The following is a 22,610-nucleotide window of genomic DNA, read 5'->3' as shown; positions in this document are numbered from 1 at the left end:
TGTAGCACGAAAGCAACACAGACAATGAATGACACGGCTGCACCCCCGGGCTCGAGTTACAGAAACAAGCGTAGGCCAGACAAGCCCCCGGGCCGCAGTCTGCCGTCCCTGACCGAGACCGGCCCCAACAAAGCTAGAAGGCGAGCCGTGAAGAATGACACTGATACAGAACAAAGCCCAGCACCTGAAGTGGAGGCAATGCCAGACGGCCCACAACACAACGTTCACTGTGTCCAGCATCCAACCGAAAACTATAGAAGGAAACAGGAAATGTCATCCGCAAACAGGAGAAAATCAGTTAACAGAAACAGACTCAGAAATACCAGTGATGACGGAAGTAACAGACAAGAGCATTAAAATGGTGTATAAATCTGTTCAAGGATTAAAATGTGAATATAAAGGAGAGAAATATAGGGGTGCCTGGGGGCTCAGTGGGTTAAAGCCTCTGCCTTCGGCTCAGGTCATGATCTCAGGGTCCTGGGATCGAGCCCCGCATCGGGCTCTCTGCTCAGCGGGGAGCCTGCTTCCTCCTCCTCCTCTGCCTGCCTCTCTGCCTACTTGTGATCTCTGTCAAATAAATAAATAAAATCTTTTTAAAAAAAAAAAAAAAAGGAGAGAAATATAAACCATAAAAAAGACCCAAACAGAATTTCTTGAGAACAGAAATACAGTATCGGAAGCAGAAACTACAGTGCACGGCTCACCGGAAGATCGCACGCTGCGGACGAGCGGATGAGACCCTGAAGACTCGGCGGCAGAAGCAGTCCAACCGGAAACAGAGCGGGAAAGGGCCCAAGCGGGAACGAGCCTCAACAGGGTGACGTCAAGCTTCTAAAACAAATGTCACTGGAGGGGTGCCTGGGTGGCTCTGTCAGTCGAGCATCTGACTCTTGATTTCGGCTCAGGTCATGATCTCAGGGTCACAAAGGTCGAGCCCCGTCAGGTTCTGCATTCAGCATGGAATCTGCTTCTCTCCTTCTGTCTCCCGCTGCCCCTCCTTCCCTGCTCACACACACGCACACGTGTGCTCCCTCTCTCTCAAATAAATAAGTAAACCTTAAAAAAAAGAAAAAGATGTAATACTATAAACTTTAAAACCACCACCAAACCTCCGCCCACAGAGGACACAGCATAAGAGTAATCTTTTTTTCATTAACATTACAAAAAAATCATGCAGATGATTTTAAAAATTAAGTACAGGAAACGAAAATGTTTTATAAATATAATTCTACCAATGCCTACTTCCCATCCTGCCTACATGCGTGTACTGCTCCATAACTGTTTTACACAGATAAGCACGTACTGTTACGTGAACATACAGCTTTTTTTTTTTTTTTTAATTTATTTGACAGAAATCACAAGTAGGCAGAGAGGCAGGCAGAGAGAGAGGAGGAAGCAGTCTCCCCGCTGAGCAGGGAGTCCGATGCGGGGCTCAATCCCAGGACCCTGGGATCATGACCTGAGCCGAAGGCAAGAGGCTTTAACCCACTGAGCCACCCAGGTGCCCCGAACATACAGCTTTTTAAGGACACAGATAGGACCGTACCATACGGTCTGTTATATGCCTTGATGGCGGGTTTACATCAGGGTTTATTTTTAGTTATTTAGTAACAGGTCTTGAAAACCTTCCCATGAGAGCACACACAGAAAGATTTCGCTGTCTTCACTAGCGGCAAGGAGTCCAGGGTACAACGTGCCTAATTCAACCAGGTCCCTCTTGCTGGACACGAGGCTGCCCGCAGCCATTTGGGAAACGCTCAGCGAACGAGTGAGTGCTGCCACGTATCTTCTCCCAGGAAAGTGGAATAACCTGAAAATGCCAGTTTCCTACATTTGCTTGGATTTATTAGTCTTGGATTTAAAAGAGGCTCATAATTCGATAAAGGCAACTCCTTAAAATCGGGCCACCTGTGAACATATTAACCCAACACGTCTCTACGCTGAAGCCATCAAATGAAGAATCAAAGTAGTCTACAGAATCGACCTTAATCTACTCAGCGTGAAATTCTTCTCAAAGGAGAAAAGACATCATCACAGACAATCCGGCAACTATTTCTCAATAAATTTATCTACGTGCAAATACATTTAGTTATGTGAAAACTCTCACTGCTTAAATAAAGCAATAAAGTGGATCATAAATTAGGATCCTCTGAGTTTTGTGTAGTAACTTGAGACACAGGGCACTAGCCAACGTGGCCTAATCAAGCACATCCCGGTAGAGCCGCGGTAAGCAAGGGCAGAGCCAACCCCCGGCGGAGGAGCACAGATGAGTGTCAGGGATGGGGACCAGAGCAGTGGCCGAGAGGATCAGGCACTCTCCAAGCCCAGTCCGGCATGTCTTTTGGCACCTGGGGTCCGGGAGAGCATCTGAGCAGACGCAGCGCACGGAGCCCAGACCGCGCAGGGCTCACTGCCTGACACGCTGCGCTGCGGGACGGGACCCGGGCAAACCCGAGACCAGGCAGATCCAGTTGGGGACCCAAAGCTGACACTCAGGAGAACACGAAGCAAACCAGAACTCACGGAGGAAACGCAAGCTCTGGACTCAGTAACAGGCGCCCCGCTGGTGAGAGAGCAGGGGTCGCTGCACAGAGAGAGGAGGCCCAGCGATCAGCACCAGGAGACAAAGGACCAGATCGAGGTCACAGAAATGTGGCTTCAGGCACAGTTCCGAAGTCCAGGGGTCAGCACCAGGCCTTCGACTTCTGGGTCAGCCCCCACACCCCTCCTCCCGGTGGGGCTCCAGGAGAGCTAAAGTACTTCCTGCTGGGCTCACTTCTCCTGGGACCCAGGACAGCACCAGGCCAGCGAGCCCACCCGAGGGAAAGGCAGCGCGGTAAGAGTCAGGGTGTTACCAGCGGCGGGGAAGGGCCTCGCAGCACGTGTCTGGAGACTTCTGCGGGGGCCTCACAGGCCAGGTCCTGCCAGAAGCGAGCACCTTACTTCCACAGCACCTTTACTAGAAAGAAGGGAACAGTGATGGTGACCTCTTCTTCCCAGCCTGTTCCGGTAGACTCCCAGAACTGTTTGTACAAAAATGCCCATTCTGAATGAAATGAACTTGAAAAACGAGAGAGCTGTCACTGAACACCTCCTGCGGGCCACAGCAGCTCGCATTTCCGGTAACATTCACAAGCACTGATTTGCGGGAAGCTATAAAGTCTAGCTTTAGATAATGCCACAACATTTACCAGCACCTCACATAAACCCACTCGGGCAGAGCACAGAGCCCAGGAGCTCACACCTTTGAGGGAAAGGGGCTGGCATCGCTGGGAAAGGTTAAAGAAAACAGAAAATCCAAAACTGCCCCGTCTGGAGCTTCTCGCAGAGGGTGGTCACCTGAACAGCTTCTGCTCTTACCAATGGATGAAAATTGCAGGCACAGCTTTGCTGCCTCAACAGGGGGCAATTTTCACTCTTTTCCCTCCAAATAGTTGATATTTAAGCTACGGCACCAAGATGGGATGGCACTCGTTAGCAGCTATGCAACAGGAGGCATGGGGAGGAAAAGCGTAGGTGCACACGTTACCGCCCCTCAGAACAGGAAGAGCCACGACTCGCTGGCCACCGGGCCAGGCGTCAACAGCCACCAGGGCTCCACAAAACACCATCCCATGAAACCCCCACATCCGCACTGTCAGAGGTGGCCACAGGCCCCCTATACGGATGAAAACGCTAGGACGGAGACCCAGAGCACACAGAGGAAAAGGAACCAGCTCGGGCAAGGTCATTCTATCTCTGAGATAAAAACACGGCTGCCTCTTTAGTTTTGAGACACTGTCCGTCAGGATTTTCCGAGTCTCCATAAGAAGGGACTTCAAACCAACAAGAAATCTTGCCCGAGGCTACACTGAGACCAGGTCAGAAGAAGGTAGGAGCCAGGACTCCTGGGTCGTGTGGGATCAGGGCCCGGATTCCCGGTGCCGCCCGCCAGCAGCCAGCGGGCCTGCCGAACCCGCCTGGGAAGCCGCCGTCCGCTCCGCGGAAAGCAGTGCCCGCCAGGCGCGCTGTAGGGACCAGAGGACTAACCGCACACAAACCGTCTGCACACTCAGGCCACAGGGCCTGACCCTGGCGGCCTCCCCTTGCCGGGCCCCACATGCACCTCACCCACCGGCCCCTTCCCTCCCAGCCCAACCTCTCCCGCCTCGGGCTCCTTGGCCTCGCGTGATCTGCTGGCTGTCACCCCCGGTGCCGGGCTGCCCAGCTCTCCTGCCTCTCCTCCCAGACCCCAGCTCCATGACCCCTGCCTCTGTCCCCCGGCCTCCCTGACAACTGTTCCTGTTTAGTAGAAATTTGGCTTCTACTAAATTCCCTATCCCACCCACACTTCTCAGAAGCCCCCACGGGCCTGGCTCCATCCGGAGACAAATATTTACCATCTCTCCTGTGGGACAGACTCGTCTAGCGCCCTCCGTGGGGCGGCCCTCTGCGCTGGAAGGCTAGCTCCCTGGGAATGAGGACCCGGGGCCTTCTGCAAAGCCGGCCAGACAGCACGGACCCCGGGTGTCGGCGAGAACGCGGACAGCTGGAGCCCGGCGCGACGCGGCTAGGCTGCTAATGGCACGGCCACTCTGCAAGCTCGTGACAGATTCTCTGGCACCCAGCACCCCGTTCCACCCTAGGCTTCCACACTCAACAGCAATCAGCACCTGTGTTTCCCAAAAGACAGGTCCAAGACTGTTCTGCAGCACCCAGCAGGGCCCCAACACCGGGAACCACCCCCGTGTCCACCGACAGGTCAGAGTCGGGAGCGCAGCACGCGCCGCGAGAACGAGTGAGCGCCCGTGGGCATCACGCAGACACGGCCAAGAGTCGCACCGTCCAAGTGCAGATGGCAGGAGGACGGCTTTCCAGCAGGATGGAGGCCTGACAGCAGCCTCGGGGGGGCCGGTCACGGTCACGGCGCTCGGTTCCTGAGCCGGGGGCCGGTCACGTGCTCGTTCACCTCGTGAAGATTCACAGAGCACTTACGATGTGAACTCTCCCGCCGGGCTTCGGGGAGACTTCCTGAAAATAAACCTGAAAATGGGAGTCTCACTCACGTGACCCTACGCAGCTACGTTTCTTAAGGACACCAGCACAGGACCCAGAAGAAAGGCCCAAGCTCAGAAAGGCAGGAGTGACGCAGGTGCAGGCGGCAGGACGACCCAGGCGTGGGGCAGCTCCCGGTCCTCCACCGCGGCCGTGACCCGGCCCACGCTGCACCTCTGGCCTTCCGGGCCTGCACCAACCGCTCCCTCGCAGGCCGTGCTTACCCCAGACAAGACCACGCCACAACCCCTGGCAGCCCAGACCGAATAAACTCTGTCCCCATGGATGTGTCCCAGTTCAGACTGGTAAGGGAGAACCAGACGGCCTCTGCTAGTCTTCTCACGCCCACCACCGCCCTCGCTCCGGGCAGCCCCCCTTCCCCACTCCCACGCTGCACCCTCCTTCCCCACCCCTGCTCCATCCCCCAGCCCTCTGGCTCCCATGGTTTCCCTGAGGAGCACGTCCCCCCAGCCCCATTCTTCTGCCTCACCTGCCCTGTGAGCCAGTCCCCACCACCCGTGCTCCCCCCACGGCCTTCACCCCTCCCCACGCCTCCCTAATGCAGAAAAGGGTCATGCCTCCTGCCGGGTACCCAAAGCACGGCAATGCCCCCGACAGCCAGTGCCCCCCCCCACCTCGGCAGCCACCGGCACGACCCCGCTGTGCTCTAAAAGGCCCTCCTATCACCGACAACGGATGCCCTCCACACGCCTCCCTGCAAGGGCCATCCCTCCACATTCTGGCTGGCCAAACCCATCTCCGTGTCCAGCTTGGGTCCCGCCTCCTCCAGAAGCCTTCCTCAACTGGACCACTCTTCTAAAACCCCTCCCTAGCTGCCCGTCACCCGACTCCTCTCCGCCGAGTGATCACACAGTCTGCAACCCCGAGTTAAACAACAAAACGTGATCGATCTCACCCGCTGGGCGGGTCGCTGCGTGCACGACTTTACAGAGCTTCCAGAGTTCTGGACCAGCTCACACTGCCTCTTCTTTCCCGCCAAGGGCCTGGCGCTCACTGGGTCGTCAGCAAGTCAGCAAACAATGGGTGAGCACAGCCAACCAGCCCAACAGTGCTCGCCCTCTCCCCCACCCCGGCCCGGGGCCCTGCGTGAGCTCTGGCAAATCATCTAACTTAGGCCTCAGCCAACTCAACCACAAATGCACGGCTCACAGGCCCTCCGGTAAGGAACGGGGCTGTTGATAAGCAAAAACCCAGACAACCCCTGACACAGTCAGGTACGACTTAAAACAAAGCTAGTGCAGATCTTCTTCAACTTGCAGTGCCCTTAAATCCCAAGAAACCCCTATCCCAACCTACCCTACGGCCAGAGCCCAGCCGAGCCCAGCCCCACGCGCGCAGGACACTCCCGCAGCCCACGGCCGGGCTGCACAAAGCCTGTCTTCCCACAGAGCGCTGACCACCTGTCACTTAGTGAACGCTGTACAGAGAGTGACAAGCGGTGGCCGTGTGGGGACAGGATGGCCGTCACCGTATGGGCTGAGTGACCCTGCTGATCGCGGGCTCACGGGGGACTATACTCGCTGCCCAGCATCACGAGAGAGGATTGGGCCACGTTTGGACACCAGCCCGGGAAAAGAGACACGTTCGGAATCGCGAGGAGGGTTTCTACTGGGCATGTATCACTGCCACACCATCGTCAAGTCGAAAACTTGCAAGCTGAGAGCCATCGTAAGTCAAGAACTTCCCAGAAGCAGAAAAGATGTTAAAGCTGGTGGCTGGGACAGTGCTAGTGCTGATCTAGTTCTGGGGCGTCACGGGGTTCCCTGAGTGTTTTTCATTACGCTTTATATCCTACAATCGTAAGGAAATCAAAAATGGGGAATTCAAAATGGTCCTTCAGTGACACATACAGTATAATCTCGGTCGCAGGAAAGGGGAAGAGCGATGACAGAGAAGTAGAAATCACGCCAAAATATTATCAGTGCCAACAGGGGATTTTATATAATTTTTATTCTCGTTATGTTTTTCTCTATTTTCTAAAAATTTTACAACGACGTGTGTTATTTGTGTACTCTGAAGGAAAACAAGTTTTCGAGGAACTCAGTTTGTCTGATAAAAATGCTAAAATATTTTTCCAGTACTAAAGCCATGCCCGGGATAAAGCTTTATTTAAAGGACGACACTGCCCTGGGCATCCTGCCCGCTGACCAGGTAATGGCGCTTTCTCAGGAGAAGCTGCGTGCGCGACCGGAGAGACGGGCGGCGGCTCTCTGAGGGGGCCTGAGCCCGCTGCAGGTCTGAGCCGGCGCCGCCGCCACCTGCCGCCACCTCGAGGCCAGGCCGGCAGCAGACGGGACCGGCGCAGGGCACTGCCGGGCGCGGCGATCAACCACGTGGCGGAAGAACGAGGAAGGACGCGCCCGAACACGCCAGGGCATTCGGGACGTCGATACGGGAAAGAAGCCCAGGACAACTCGCATCTCAGAATGGCTCCCGGCTCTACAGAAACTAATTCTGAACCTGAGCCAGGGCTCCGAGGGGGCGCGGAGAAAGGAAACGTCTAATTTACACTTGCCGGGCTTTCAGGCTCCCGTGCCTCTACACCGCCGGTCGGACCGGCTCCGAGGAGAAAAGAGGAAGTGACCCAAGAGCACAACGAACTGAACAGCTCTCGCCGCGGGGCTCACACCGGCAGCCACGGCGTGAGGACGAGGACGCCGGCGTAGCGGGGACGAATGCGGGCCAGACACCAAGGGGGCAGGGGGCCAGGGACCCATTTTAAGCAACACTTTCAACATTTCCCACTGAAACGCTCTTTAAAGAAAGTGCTCTCCAATTTCGGAGTGAGGCGCATGCTCTCTCCCTTCCCGAATGCCCACAGTAGCTTGCCCCCCTCTCTCCTACATCCAGCCGAGCCTGCAAGTCCCTCTATGACCTCCTGCACCCAATCGGTGGCCAAGTGCCACCATTCCCTGCCCCAGGGGGCTCTCAGGGCCGCCCACACCTCCCTGGCACTGGCCTGGCTCAGCGGCAGCCGGCGTTCCTCGGCTCCCGCCTCCCCACCCTCCACGCGCTCCTGACCCATGCCCTCTCCCCGATTCTCACACACACACACACACAGTTGTGCACAACACACACTCCCATCCTCTCTCCCTCTCTCATTCTGCAGCCAGTGAAATCTTTCTAAAATCCCAATTATGTCACTACCCTGCTTTAAAACATTTCTTTATCATCCTTAAAAAAAACCCAAATTCCCAGGGCTTTGTGAAGCCCGTCAGGACTTGCCTTGTCCACCTGTCCATGCGCGGAGGCCCTGACCATGTCTCCCAGCACAGTCCCGGCCCCGTCTCGTCGCCTGATGGGTAAGTACTGAGGACCTCCTACCAAGCAGCACTGCGTGAGAAGTCGGGGTGCGGCAGTGAACAAAACCAAGTCCCTGGTTGAGTAGGGCTGACAAACCAAATACAGAACCTGGTGTTAGGGTGGCGGCAGCGACAGAGGGAAAACACAGCAGGCAGGTGGCCGGGGGCAGGTGGCCAGCTGTCACCTTAGGAAGCACGGAGGGAAACCCGTACCAGGAGGCCCAGCCTCAGAGAAGGGCGGTTCCCCAGAGGCCATGCTCTCTCACCTCCCCACCTCTGCACACCCCGGCTCCTGGGCTTGGCCCTCCCACCCTCTCCCTTCTCTGCCCGGCAAACTTCAGGTCCCTTCCAGGCTCTGACTCAGAGTGCCAGTCTTCCAGGAGGCCTTTCCCGCACTCTATGTGCAGCCACCACCGGCCCAGCACCCCACCTCCGGCGTTGAGTCAACCCATCTTCCCCCCAAAACTGGTAAACGCCCTAAAAGCAGGAGTTGTTCAGCAATGAATCACCCACACTTAGCACCCTGCCTGGCACAGAAGGCACTAGACAGAGATTCGCTGAATTACTGAATTCTAGAAATGAGCTGTTTGTGACTTAACTACCCTCTCCCCTCTCCACACCCCCACCCCTTGACCCGCGCACACTTCCATTCATCCTTCGGCACCGCACACCGGGCTCAGCCGAGCGCCTCGGGCGTGCAGACGCGGGAGAAATGTCCGGCCAACAGAAGTCCTGAAATCACTAACCCGTGACTCAAGTGCGGATACATAATCATTGCATTGTGCTGCGATTTTGCTTGAGAAGGTCATTTTTCACAAACAAACTCCTCCAGAGCCACACCCACACCCTGTGTCTGCTCATACACACCCCAGGCTCGGCCGGAAAGGGGAAGGGTCCCAAACGCCCATGATGAGCGTCACACCCAGCACGGAGGCGCCTGGAACTCACGTGGAATAGCATATTCTACTAGTCAGGGTCTGGGCACGTGGCTGGATGCGGAGTGTGCCTCCAACAACAATGTGAGTACATATTAACCCTTAGTAGGTCTGCTGCCCCAAGTGCCAGGGTTATCAACCCAGAAACTCCCCTCTGTGCGCCCCAGCCTGGGGCCGTGGAGCCAGAGACAACAGTAAGCCACAGCAGGTGCTTTCTTTTTGTTTTTGCTTTTTTTTTCTAAGATTTTATTTATTTATTGGACAGAGATCACAAGCAGGCAGAGAGAGAGAGGGAAGCAGGCTCCCCGCTGAGCAGAGAGCCCGAGGCGGGGCTCGATCCCAGGACCCTGAGACCATGACCTGAGCTGAAGGCAGAGGCTTAACCCACTGAGCACCCAGGCGCCCCTCTTTTTGTTTTTTTTTTTAAGATTTATTTCTTTATTTAAGAGAAAGAGAGAGACAGCATGGGAAGGGCAGGGGGAGAGGGAGAGAGACTCTCAAACGGACTCCTGCAGACCACGGAGCCCAGCGACGTGGGGCTCACTCCCACAACCCTGAGGTCAGGAGGTGGGCTGCGACGAAGAGCGGCCCAGGCGCCCCCTGGCACCGAGTGCTTTCCGACACGATGCTCTGCGGACAGCACGTGGCTTCAACTGCTTTGAACCCGGGACGCACACCCTGACTCTGCCTAGGACGGGGCAAACCCGGCGTGAGGACGTTCTACAAAGTAACCACCGGCACCCGTGAAGAATACCAAGGTCAAGGAATTCAGAGACAGCAGGATGTCTGCCGCGGGGGGCTGGGAGGGGCGCGGGGAGCTGGCCAGCGGGCGCAGAGCTTCTGTTTGGGAAGACGGTGAAGCTGGGGGGCGGACGATGGATGGACGCACGGCAGAGCGAACGGACCCGACGCCACCGAGCAGCGCGCTTACCAAGGATTAACGCTCTATAGACGTTAGTGCGTTTTACCACGAGAAAAAACTGTCAAGGGCAAGAAATTCTAAGAAAGGCTGAGAAACTCCCTTAGATCAAAGGAGGCTGCATAGACAAGACCGTTAAAGGCAGTGAGTGGCCCTGAGTGGCGGCGGGGAGGGCAGAAATTGCTAAGAAAGGGGCACTGCTGGGACAAACGCCAACATGTGGACATGAACTTGCATTAATAACAGTGACGCATCGATGACAGATGTCCGGACTTTCACGACCGTGCGCTGGTTACGTAAGACAGTCCTTGCTCACAGGAGCCACACACACGACGGCACCAGGGCACACAGAGCCTTCGACTTACGCCTCAGCAGCTCGCGGAGAGAACTACGGACTGACACAGGGAAACAGGGAGAAGGGCAACGTCGAGGAAGAAGACGCAAACGGCTGGTGACTCTGGGTAAAGGGTAGAGGGGAATCTGTTGTCCCAGTCTGACAATGTCTCCTTAAGTTTGAGATTATACCAAAACCTAGAAACAGAAAACAGTGCAAGTCAAGAAAGGAAACTGATGGGGGGGGGGGGGGGGTCAAAGGAGCCCGAGTTCTCCACGGCGGCCTGGGGGCGCACGCGCTCCCCTCCCCCGCACAGCTGCACCTGTCTGACAAGTTGCGGCTCAAGAACATGATTAAAGCATTAATTATCATATCAAACATCTCCTGGGATGGCATTTTCCATATATCTAACTAGAGTCACAGAAAGAAAAGGTGTCAAACTTCAGCTCTCCTGAAACAAGTATGGTAGACGCCCCGAGTCCTTTCTTCATGTCTTCGGAAGAAAAGGAGGAAAGAGTCAGAAACCTGGAGGACACCGTCTATATATAATCCACACGCCACCTTGTTAAAACTCCAGCTTTAGAATTCTACAAGGTGATAATGAGGAGAAATGTTCTTATCCATTTCAGGACTCTTCCACAGCACGTTGTTCAAAATGGAACACGGCACATTTTTTAAAGCAGGTTAAAAAAAAAAGTCTCTGTAGATGGTCCCTTTGTGGCTCCTGAGCCTCCCATGACGAGTGCCAATGGCAAGTTCACACGCTTCAAGTGCTGAGGCAGGTGCCCGCACTGGCCGCCCACTCTGTATCCCACAAGATGGGACCAGACCCTAGACCCCACCTCCTCGCAGCCACCCTCCTGCTGCGGCTGCCTGGCTTTGGGTCCCACTTCTCACCTGGATTCCCGCAATTCCCCTCTCTGGCGGGTGTTCCCACCTCCAGGCCCACCCCTCCAAAACCTCCCCTCCACCCACGGTCAAAAAGATCTTCTGAATCACAAACCCCCGTGTGCTGTTGCCCCACTGAGACCCGCAAGCAGCTCTCCACCGTCAGGCCAACAGTCACTCATCGCTGAGCGCTCCATGCTGGGTCAGCGGGACGGATTTGCATCTCATAAATGCGGTTCAATGCCAATAATTGACTGATTTAATATAAATGCAAAGTTTTCTCTATGATCATGCCTTTCTCACCTGTGCACACACGTAACAGTGTATTACAATTTGGTGTTGACGGGCCTGTCTGTCCTGCTAGATCCTAGGGTTCTGGAGTGCATAGCACCCTGGAAGACAGCAGCACATGTCGGTCGTACTGAAGTGACGACTTCTGGCCACCTTTCCCTGCCATACTTGGAAGGACGTTCCTTCACTCCCAGGACAAGACGCTACCGAGTGGACAGCAGAGTGACCCCCTCCAGGACACATGCCAGGAGTCCCGGGCTGCAGGAGGCCCTAATGATGGCCGCATAGTCACGGATCCGGTGACTGGTCTTCATGAACACAAGCTCCGGAATGAAAGGGACTAACAGATCCCTTCTAGGTCTGCTATCTAATCTCTGGTCCTCTCTGCTTGGTATTTTTGGCCAACCACCTGATATCCTCAAGCCCTGCTTCCTAATTTAAGTCTGACGCCCACTTTCTTCTAACTACACCAACGAGCCTCAAACTCTTGGTGATGGGACACTTTTATGCTCAAAGATTACTGAAGACTCCCAAAGAGCTTATTTTATGAGCGACACTTATCAGCACTTTCCATGTGAGAGGGTAAAGCCAATAAGGAAAAATAAAAGCAATGTATTTCTTTATTGATTCATTTAAAAATTATAAACTCATTATATATTTAAATAGATATTTCTATGAAAAATAACCTTATTTTTAAAAAATTGTTGGGGCGCCTGGGTGGCTCAATCATTGGGTGTCTGCCTTTGGCTTGGGTCATGATCCCAGGGTGCTGAGATCAAGCCCTGCATTGGGCTCCCTGCTTGGTGGGGAGCCTGTTTCTCCCTCTCCCACTCCCCCTGTTTGTGTTCCCTCTCTCACTGTGTCTCTCTCTGTGTCAAATAAATAAACAAAATATTTTTTTAAATTGTTAGACAAGTGGGGCACCTGGGTGGCTCAGTGGGTTAAGCCTCTGCTTTCGGCTCAGGTAATGATCTCAGGGTCCTGGGATCAAGCCCGGGATCGAGCCCCGCATTGAGCTCTCTGCTCCAGGGAGCCCGCTTCCTCCTCTCTCTCTGCCTGCCTCTCTGCCTACTTGTGATCTCGTCTGTCAAATAAATAAATAAAACCTTTAAAAAAAATTGTTAGACAAGTGACAGTTTTTTGCAAATCTCTTCAGTATCTGCCTTCCCAGAAGACAGCTGGACCTCAGACTCTGTTTCCGTCTGATATGACACATTGTTTGGTCGAAGTAGACACACAAACTTTGACCTCACAAAGATGTACCAACATATCCAAATCACTGAGAATATTCTTCTCTCAGACCACGTCAAAACTCAGAAAACTGCAGTTTCTTAAAGGTTAGCAGCAATCTATCTGAACAGAACACAAAGTAGGATACCTGATGTAGCCGAAGCCACAGCCCCACTGGCCCCACTCTGAGTGAATCTTTTACCCACGGTGATCCTGTGACACCACGGGCCGGTCATCTGGAGACACCGGCTCACTCAGGTATGCAGACGTCCCAGATGAACTTCCTTCTACATTTCAAATCCAAAAAAAATCCTATTCCTTCTGCCCCCACGGTCTCATTGGAAGAGTCCTAAGGCGTGGGAAGCTGGGAAGCTCGCAGCGGCAGACACGGGTTCTCCAAAATTCTCACCTTTCACCTGAACACTCAAATTTCATCCCTCGCAACAAATCCCGTCAGTCCTTTTCCTTGAAGTGACAGCTCATTTTGTCCATTTTCGAGACACGTCGGCCAAAGACCCAAGTCTGAGTGCCCAGAGCTGCTGGTTAGCGAGCCGGATGCAGCTGGACTCCCCGGCCGGCCCGGCGCGCCCCTGCGGCACAAGGGCACGCGCAGCCAGCACACGGCGTGGGAAGGCGGCACTGGAGAGCCAGGATCGAGTCAGACCAATACGTTCCACTGCGTCCCCAGGGGCATTCTCAAGCGCAGTGGAGTTTTTACCGTGAACGCACAGCCATGAACAGAAGAGCGGACCAGCACCGTCTGGCACCACCGCCCCTCCCCGATTCCTGCGAGGGTGCCGGCAGGTTGACCCACGTGTAGATCCCCACACAGAGAGCGCCAAAGGCCAGTGCCACCTTGCCTTATTACTTTTTTTTTAAGATTTTATTTTTAAGTAATCTCTACACCCAACGTGGGGCTAGAACTCATGACCCTGAGATCAAGAGTCGCATGCTCCACCGACTAAGCCAGCTGGGCGCCCCTGTCTTATACTGTCATTGAAATAAGGGTCGGGGGGAGCCCGGAGCCCACCGCAGGAACAGCCGAGCTGCACACCGGCACTGTCCTCCGCCTGCTTTTCTGTCCCCACCGCCATCCCAGCAGCCTTCCCAACACACTTGGTTTTAGACTCCATGGCCACAAAATGTGGACTTGTCAGTGGAACGTTGTGACCCCGTTCTAGGCTTTGTTGGAAACAAATCATTGCGGGTCCTGCAGCTTAGGTCCCTTCGGCAAGCTATGGAGTTAAGGCCTCATCTCCTCATCCGTCCCATGGGGACCATCATTCCCAACCAGGTAAGGTGCTGGCAGCCTTGGAGAACACAGCGTCTGTGGGACCCCTTTGCAAACTACGCATTTTTTCTTCAGTCCATCTTTATCATGTGTCAGCACTGTCCATAAATGAGGTCCCTGCTTTATAATAAAAAAAACCTCCGTTCCAGGGGTTGGGATATAATGAAAAATCCAGAGAAAGCAAGAGTGACCATAAGTGGCTGGGGAGCTGCTTTAGATGAGGTAATCCGGGAAGGCCTCTCTGAGGAAGTGACCCGGCAACTGAGAGGGGACGACCAGAGGGAGCCAGGGGTGCAAAGAGCTGAGGAAAGAGCATTCCAGGCCTTTCCACCCAGGAAGCAGAAAAGGCAGGCGGGGCCAGATCAGGAAGCTTTGCGCACTGGGGTGAGCAATCTGCATTCTCCTCCCAGCGCCCGGGACGCTGGGAGAGGACCAGTCCGGCAGGAACAGGATCGGCTTCCACCTGGGAAAGATCGCCCCGGCCACCGCATGAAGAATCGGCCGCGGGCAGAGTGTGTGTAGGGAGACCGGTGGGCGTGCGGGTCTGGTCATCCGGACAAGACGGCAGCTGCGTGCGCTGGGCTCACAATGGGCAGAGACAGAGCGCGGCAGCCCCGCGGAAGATGCACTGGGAGGCAGAGCTGGCAGGCTCTACGTGTGAGCCGGACAGGGCCACGAGCAGGGGAGGAGGGAAGAAGGCAGGGTAAATCCTGGGTGGACAGCGTGAGTGGTGGCCGCGTGCTGGGGCGGAGCACACCGAGGCAGAGCGGACGTCCAGGAGCTCCAGGCCCAGGTCAGAAGTGAGGACGGCGCGGGGACGAGTCGCTCGTGTGTGAACCGCACGTAAAACGTGAGCCTGGACAAGACCCGCTGGTGAGGGGCCTACGCAGCACAGCGGGAGGAACCAAGATCGCTGTCCGCCAGCAAACGGGTCTAAGGAGGAGGGATGAGACCCCAGAGGGAGACCCGGAGTTTCGGGGAGACGTGGAGGCAGGTGAGGAGAGTCTCGGGAGGGAGCGAGTGGCCCACGGCAGATGCCGCGGAGAGGTCACACAAGAGAGGGACAGAGACATGACTTTCAGATTTAGCAACCGGGGCGGCCTGTGGAGGGCGGTCTCAAGGCTGAGCAGGGAGCCTAACTGGAGCAGCTGAGAGAGATGCGAGGGGAGCGAGCACTGTGGGGTGAGCCTTCTACTGTCCCTGCGTGACTCCGAGGCACCCACGCAGCTTCCTCCACGGCTGCGTCAAAGCACGGCTTACGAAGCCAGGGGACAATCAGCTGAGAGACCCGTCTGGGAAATGGTTCATCATTTTATACCTACGTCCCCTACACACGTGTAGTGCAGCATGTGTGTCCGTGGTTTTGAGGGCAACAGCCCCCCGGTGTCCCTGATTCTGTCCCACACGTGTGATAAAGACCCATCTGAGACCAACCGTTCCCACGGGCCCACCTTCCAGTGGGAGAACGAACTTGGGGACAACCACGAAGTATCACAGCGAAACACAAACGGGGCCGTGCGAACCTGTTGGCGTTGGCCACAGGCCTGCGGATGGTTCATTCCGAGCTGTAGCTTACGTAAGTCTAGTTATTTGCCGATGACCAGCCCAAGGTGCTACTGACGCGTCTACGAATCATTCACTCTACACAGAACTCACTACACAACAAACTAACTTGATAACAGCGCATTAATCCAACAGTAACTTAGGACTTAAAATGCAATTATACTGGCATTGGAAAACCAGCACTGATCCAAAACAAAAATCGTGGGAATCCCACGAGAGTGGGCAGGTGCGGTAGCTCTCAGCAAAGATGTCGAACGCTGAGTGGCAGAACACTTTTTAGGGCCATCAGTCAACTTTAGTGAAGATACCGATTGTAGGAATCCTTAACAACTTCACTCAGGAGGCACCAGCAGGTAACCACTACCACACACACAAGATAAGAGTCACACGTGGTCACAGAAAGAAGCAAAGGCTGAGTCTGGGTTTGGGCAATCAATGGCTCACCAAGGCGAGTGGAATGAGTAGGGCCTACTCTGGGACTTGCCTGGCCCACGCATGTCGCTTTACCACAAGGCTGTCCCATCACACTGTGGGAGGGGGCAGGGGAGACAGCCTGGCCTGGACGCCTGTGTGCTCAAGATTCCTAGAATCGGAGCGGCTGTCTGGTGTTGTGGGAACAGAGCACAAGTCACACCCAGGTGACCCACTGGTGAGAACCAGCCCCACAAATGGGGTTCGTGTTGCCTGCAGCGTTGGACTCGTTGTGTTTTAGAACATCTGAGAGAGTGCCAACAGTTTTAAACCAGAAGGCATCTCAGTAAAAAAAAAAAAAAAAAAAAGTCTCTAGTTTCTCAAAGCAGAAGAGAGAGAGAAAGGACAAGACCTGGCTGGGAACCACCTGCCCCTTCAGCTGTTGTGGCTGTGCCTTCCAGAGCCCACCCTCTAGACAATCAGACACAAGTCGCTGTCAGCTGCCACTTATCTCTGACCCTGTGCCTTCTCCTTCTATCTGGCCCATTTCCTTCACTTACGCTACCTCCCAGCTGTTAGCATCATTTGGATTTGTAACCTTTGCCCTGGCAGGGGTGCGGAAAGGTCCCCCTGGGGCTGAGTCCGAGGAAGAGATGACAAGGCCTGTTAGGATGCCAAGCTCTCACAAACTGACCTGAAAATATCAGCTTCTGATTTTCTTCCTCACTGAACACCTTGCAAAGGTCAGACACAGCCAACGTCCTCCCCTGGCTCTTTCCTAAGGAAGGATCTCAGTAATTACTCAGATTCCTAACTTTTTTCTTAATAACCTATGCTGCGCTTATCAGGGAATGCTGATCATTCACAAATTAATGTTTTAATTAGAAGGTCAAAAATATATCCATTAATCAGTTTGAACAGTTTGAGCTTTGGTATAGGGTGGCAGAGGGAACCACATTTCAAAAGAAAGAAAGAAAAAAAAATGTCCTCCAAACAGTAGAATGGGGAAAAAAAATGATTAGACAGCTACTTTACAATAAATTTCTTTTCATATAAGCATAGCGACCACAAAAGCTTTGAACTATGAGTTAGTACTAAAGATGTCCGTAAGACACACTTTATACAATCTCTTCCAATGACTATCTCCTCTGCTCCTTAAACTACCTCTGGATGGAACAAATTTTCCTAAGGCAAGTCAGTAACAGAAGGACTGGTTACTAGCAACTAAGCAGAATTACCATCACGGTGATCTTACATACGTTCAACATCATAAACGAGAAACAATCATCTCACCCAAGCACGTTCGTAAGTCCAGAGCAATCACACTGTAACATAACACCAATTACCTTTCTTATACCACAGAAATGTTTAAATAAAGACAGTCTTGAAGGAGAAAATAAATCACAAAAAGACAAACTTTAAGTGTGCACAGAGGAGCAGGTCCCCACCTCCTTGCTTTAGAGACCAGGAGGTAGACAGTGGTTAGTTGAGGACAGGCTCACCAAAACTGGCTGATTTCCTTCCTACCAGCTGCTTACGAGACACTGTTCACACTCCCAGGACCATGGAGACCCCCTAAAACCAGGACCCAAGATCCAATCCACCATCCTCTAACTCAACTGTGGCAAAAACCCTTTCTCCACGCTACAGCCCCATGACACCACACAAAATGAAGAAGAGTCTGGACGCAAGACAAGCCGTGTGGAAGGCTAGGATGAAGTTCTTTGTAACTTTAAAATAACTTTGCATTAATTTGTTACCAGCTAAACATTTCCCCATAATGTTGTTTCCCAGCACTGCGATTCACAGAGCTTGAACAAAAAAAAGGAACCCGGGCAGGCTAACCACGTGGGTACAAGTAATCTAGCCCAAGGTGTCCTTGCTCCAGCGCCAACAGGACTAAGCACACCAAAGAGCGTGCGAACACTCGCAAGTCTGGGCGTTCGAACTCGGCTAACTTTTACTGTCGGAACGAAAACTGTCTGAATTAAAGTAACATTATCCGGTGAGTAGCTACCGACCACAACACCCTTTTTCCATTCACCACCAAGAACGAGTCTGACGCGTCACTCGTGCTGTTTAGTTCACCTGCAACATGTGGCTGGGAAAACAGCGCTGCTTTCCCAAGGGCGCTCTTCTGGCCCTGAACTTTCTTCGTGGACAGAACTCCCGAGGTCCAAGGGCGCAGCCGGAATCACTTACCCGGTCCTTCATCCTCCAGCTCTGCGCTAAGGACTTGGAGCCTTCGATTTTCTCACAGTGCCTCTTTTTCATAAAAGCCAAAGGCAGGTTCCAGTCCGTAAGGTCGGCCTCGTCTTCCTCCCCGAGTCCCAGGAGAGGGGACTGCAGCATCTCGGACTCCATCAGCGGGGGAGGGGGTGGGGGAGTCCTTGGCAGTAGGCGCTCGAGAACCTCCAGCCTTAAACACTAGCTGCACCAGAACTGGTGAAATAAGAACCGGGAAAGGGGCGGTGCGGGGAGAGGGAGCGGGGAGTGTGCGGAGACCCCTGCTCGGGCAGAAAGTCCGGGCCCCTCTAACTCTGCGCGGGAAGGGGAGCAGGTGGGAAGCGCAGGGCGGGGAGCGGGGCCGGCCGCGCGGCTCCGCAGACACACACGCCCCCAGATCCGGGCCGTGCGTCCCACGAGGGGCGTCGAGCGGAGCTGTCAAAGGCGCGAGGGACTTCAGGCCTCACGATGACCCTCCTCCCGGCCTCCAACGCCTCCGCCGCTCCGAGGACGGGAAGGCCGCCCGCTCTCGGCGCCGGTTCGCCGACTAGGCTGAGGTCTCCGGCCGAGGGGAAGAGGTTCAGAGCGCGTCGGGGCTCCCGCAACCACTCTCAGCCCTGCGGGTCCCGCACTCGCCGGAGCTGCTGCACCCTGAGCCAGGACCGGCCCATCGTGCTCGCCCGCAGCCGGCTCCTCGGCCCCGGATCCGCGCGGCCTGTCCGGTGCTGGCCTTCGGCCCCGTGGCTCTCTCCAGCCCGAGAACCGGTCCTGAGAAGAGCGCGACACGGAGGCGCGAAGAAGACAGGCAGTGCGGGCTTATGGGGTCTGGAGAGTTTTGCCCTCTGGTTTGAAGCTACAGTGAAACTCCTCTCATCAGCACATCAAGGAGGACGCCATGTTGCCAACACCCAGCATGCATCGCGATCTACGGCGTGACCAACGGGCCAAACTTCCTCAGAGCGTTCTGGCCGCGCTTCCCGAGATGCGGAAATAGAAATTCCCCCTTCTTCGTTACTATGGTAACCACAATTCAGCTTTCTTGAGTTTATGGCGTTCATTCAATAGATGGGTGATATCAGTCAATCCTACAAATGAAACTATGGCAATTTAATTAATTTTGAAAAAAGCTTTTTATTGTTACATGCTCGAAATTAAAGCAACTGACCCCCCTGTGGTTTCTTCCAGATTTTGAAAAGGCAGCAAAAGCTTCAGAAAAACCACTGACGTTATTACAAAAGATGGGGGGGGAGGTGCGCGGAGTATCCTCCACAGTATCAGGTTTTCTTTTCTTTTTCAGGGAATACTCTTGGGGGTGATTAATTTCAGTGATACAGGTTCTTACTGAATTCGTCTTATTTTCCAAGCAATTTATTCTTCTCTTGATATAGTTTCATGTGCAAACCAGTAAAAGCTACAGGTGCCTATGCGTGGCGGCACGCCTCCCGCCTTACTTTATTTTTCATTCAGGAAATATTGCTTTAAAAAAAAAAGATTTTATTTATTTATTTGAGAGAGAGCGAGAGAGCAGGGGGAGGGGCGGAGGGAGAGAGAGAATCCCGAGCAGACTCCCCTCTGCATGTGGAGCCCAGTGCAGGGCTGGATCCCACGACCCAGAGATCTTGACCTGAGCGGAAACCAAGAGTCAGACCCTCAACCAGCGAGCCACCCAGGCACCCAGGAAACTTCGCTTACTTACAGTGTGTGCAGAACTGTGACCTTCTGCCCTAGCAAGGACCACAAAGCGCAGTGCCTGCTCCGTGAACACTGTTAGTGAGACGCACATGGACCCATTTAATAAAGCCGGGCGGGGGCCGAAGAGGCGGGTCTTCCCCTGTGCCTCTGGGCTTTGGTGCCAGGTGCACCTGGCCCCCGATCTTGACTGAATCGCTTTCCATCCCTGTAACCCTGGTCAATTCTCTAACTAGTCCGGCCTCAGTTTCCTCAAATCTAAAACCGGGATGATAATACCCAGCCTGAAGGATGCACATGACAGGTGGACGTGCCTAGTCCAGTATGAACACCCGATCCGATGCTAGCACGATCCTTCCATAGCAGAGGGAAACCTAGCAGCTGTGCTTTGTTAATCTAAAAGCTCAGCTTGGACTCTAGAAGATACCCGGTCTCTCCATGGTTTCCCAGGTCTTTGACCCAGTGCGGGAGTCCATATCAAAATCCTGATGGCTTTTGTGTTCCTCTCTACCTCAGAATGAAGCGTTCAATCCCAGGTCTTTCTCCCCTAGCGCATAGCAAGTATGCCAAGACTTAATTTCATTTTACATCCGACTGAGCTGGATTCTCCCCTTAAAACTCAGGGCAAATCTACCAAAACACAGATGGAGGCTAAAACCTTCCTTTTCCGGGCTCTCAGAGTTGGCCAAATATCCCCACAGGCACCAGAAGGCTTGGGGACTGCAGGGTCTTGGGAAGACCCTAGTCTTACCTCAACAGCTTTAAACCCATTCATTCCTAACTAGCCTGTGACCTGGGAAAACCTGCTCAGTCTGTGTGAGACTCAATTTCCTCACCTACAAAGTGCGTGTAGCCTTGGGATAGCACTCACCTTGTCTGATATTCTAAATGAAGGTCGTATAGGCAGGCGCCTATGGAACCCGAACCTGGCAGGTCATCAGAATCGCCAGGAAACTATTTAAAAATAAAGAGGGCTGAATCCCAGCCCAGACCCACTGAATCATGGGGAGTGGGAAAGCAGGGATTCAGGGCCTCTATTTTTTGATCAGGTAACCCTGATGAGAGCTTAAAACCAGTCAGATCCAGGGATATTGAAAAACATGTTCTCTAAAGATATTAGGCAATGCTGTCCTCTAATGTTTCCATTCCGGCCACATGGCAGGCCCTCAATCGACATTTGTACCCAGTAAATGTGTATGACGAAGCAGTCACCCAATCGTCCATCTATTAAATCAGAGCAAGACTCGCCCTCTCCTCTGACTCCAGGCCAAAACACACTCTACTCTCTCCTGTTTTACAAATGTGACCCCAGAACCAAGAAGCCATTTGGGGTCCATGTCCTGGACAGAGGGTCCTGACACACACATTTTGGGCCCCAGCCAGGCACCAGTTCCTGCAGACAGTAGCAAAGCCTCTACCTCCTCTGCCCTCAGCCTCCACCTCCGTGGTATGAGGAACTGAAAGAAGGTGAAATCTAGGCTATTTTGGGTCCAAAATTCTGTGATTCATGTGAAACCCAGAAAGGGGCTGGCAACAGCCCACTCCCAACCCGAAGGCTCAAGAATGGGCTTGAATCATTTCATAGCATCATGACATTTAAAAGAACCCTCGTTCCAGTGTGTCATGGATGGTTCTATCCAAGTCCCAGATAAGCATTTGGAGCTGTGGCTCCAGGCTGCGGGAAGGCAAGGAGCGTCTATGACTAATGCTGGGCTGGAAATTCAAGGCCTACAATTTCTCACCTGGGTGATCTCATCCCCAGCGTGTGTGACCGGTGGGCCACCAGAGGCTGCAATTCCAATCTCCAGTGTCCGATCCTTCACAAGCAAGGACATCTCATGCTTTCCACAGAACCTCGACATAAGATGCTTTAATCTTGAAAAGAGTTTTATGAATCTCAAAAAATGCATGAAACCTGGTCTGATTTTCAAGCTATAAAACCGGGGGAGGGTGTCGCTGACATCCTGCGGGTGGTGAACACCAGGCGAGGAACTGGGAGAGGAGGGGATTGTAGTCCCAGTGCTGATGGGGAACAGCGGAATAACCTGGGACCTGCGTGTACAGGAAGGGGACAGGGCAGAGGGGAGGGAACGTGAAGGTTGACCGGCTGGCCGCTTCCAGCCCTAAAACTTGAGCTCTTTGGCAACCAGAAGCCAAAGACACTGCAAAGTGAGCACGAGAACAAATGTAAAAACCCTTGAATGTGTGAGTCGAATACAACAGAGGTCAAGCGTAAACATAAAAGGGGGGAAATGGGGCAGGGAGAGGGTCTGGATAATTGCCTCAGGGACAGAGCTCATGGCAGGGGGGAGGACAAAGACGGCTGCATGACCCCCACCTCACCTTCTCTCAACACACAAGACCAGCTCAGGCCAAGCTCTTGCGTTTGCACGCGGCACGGGCGGAGTGCCATCCTCCCATATCCCAGCTTCTCCGCTAAATCAATCAAGGGCACGGAATGTGTTTTGTCATCAAG

General features: G+C 53.8%; 1 protein-coding gene across 2 annotated transcripts in view; it reads right to left on the bottom strand.

Annotated features, from left to right (window-relative positions):
* Positions 1-19,226, bottom strand: part of LOC111160429 (regulatory associated protein of MTOR complex 1) — a 339,277-nt gene extending 320,051 nt beyond the window's left edge. For both annotated transcript variants that reach the window (XM_022523546.1, XM_022523548.1), the window contains exon 1: positions 18,422-19,226. In XM_022523546.1, coding sequence (XP_022379254.1) covers positions 18,422-18,583 — 162 coding nt within the window. In that variant the 5' untranslated portion in view covers positions 18,584-19,226. The remainder of the gene's footprint in view (positions 1-18,421) is intronic.
* Between the last annotated feature and the right edge of the window lie 3,384 nt (positions 19,227-22,610).

This window comes from Enhydra lutris, unplaced genomic scaffold (genome assembly GCF_002288905.1).
Source record: "Enhydra lutris kenyoni isolate GAN:26980312 unplaced genomic scaffold, ASM228890v2 scaffoldscaffold75, whole genome shotgun sequence".
NCBI classification, from domain to species: domain Eukaryota; kingdom Metazoa; phylum Chordata; class Mammalia; order Carnivora; family Mustelidae; genus Enhydra; species Enhydra lutris.
This window is presented reverse-complemented; position numbering and strand designations above follow the sequence as displayed.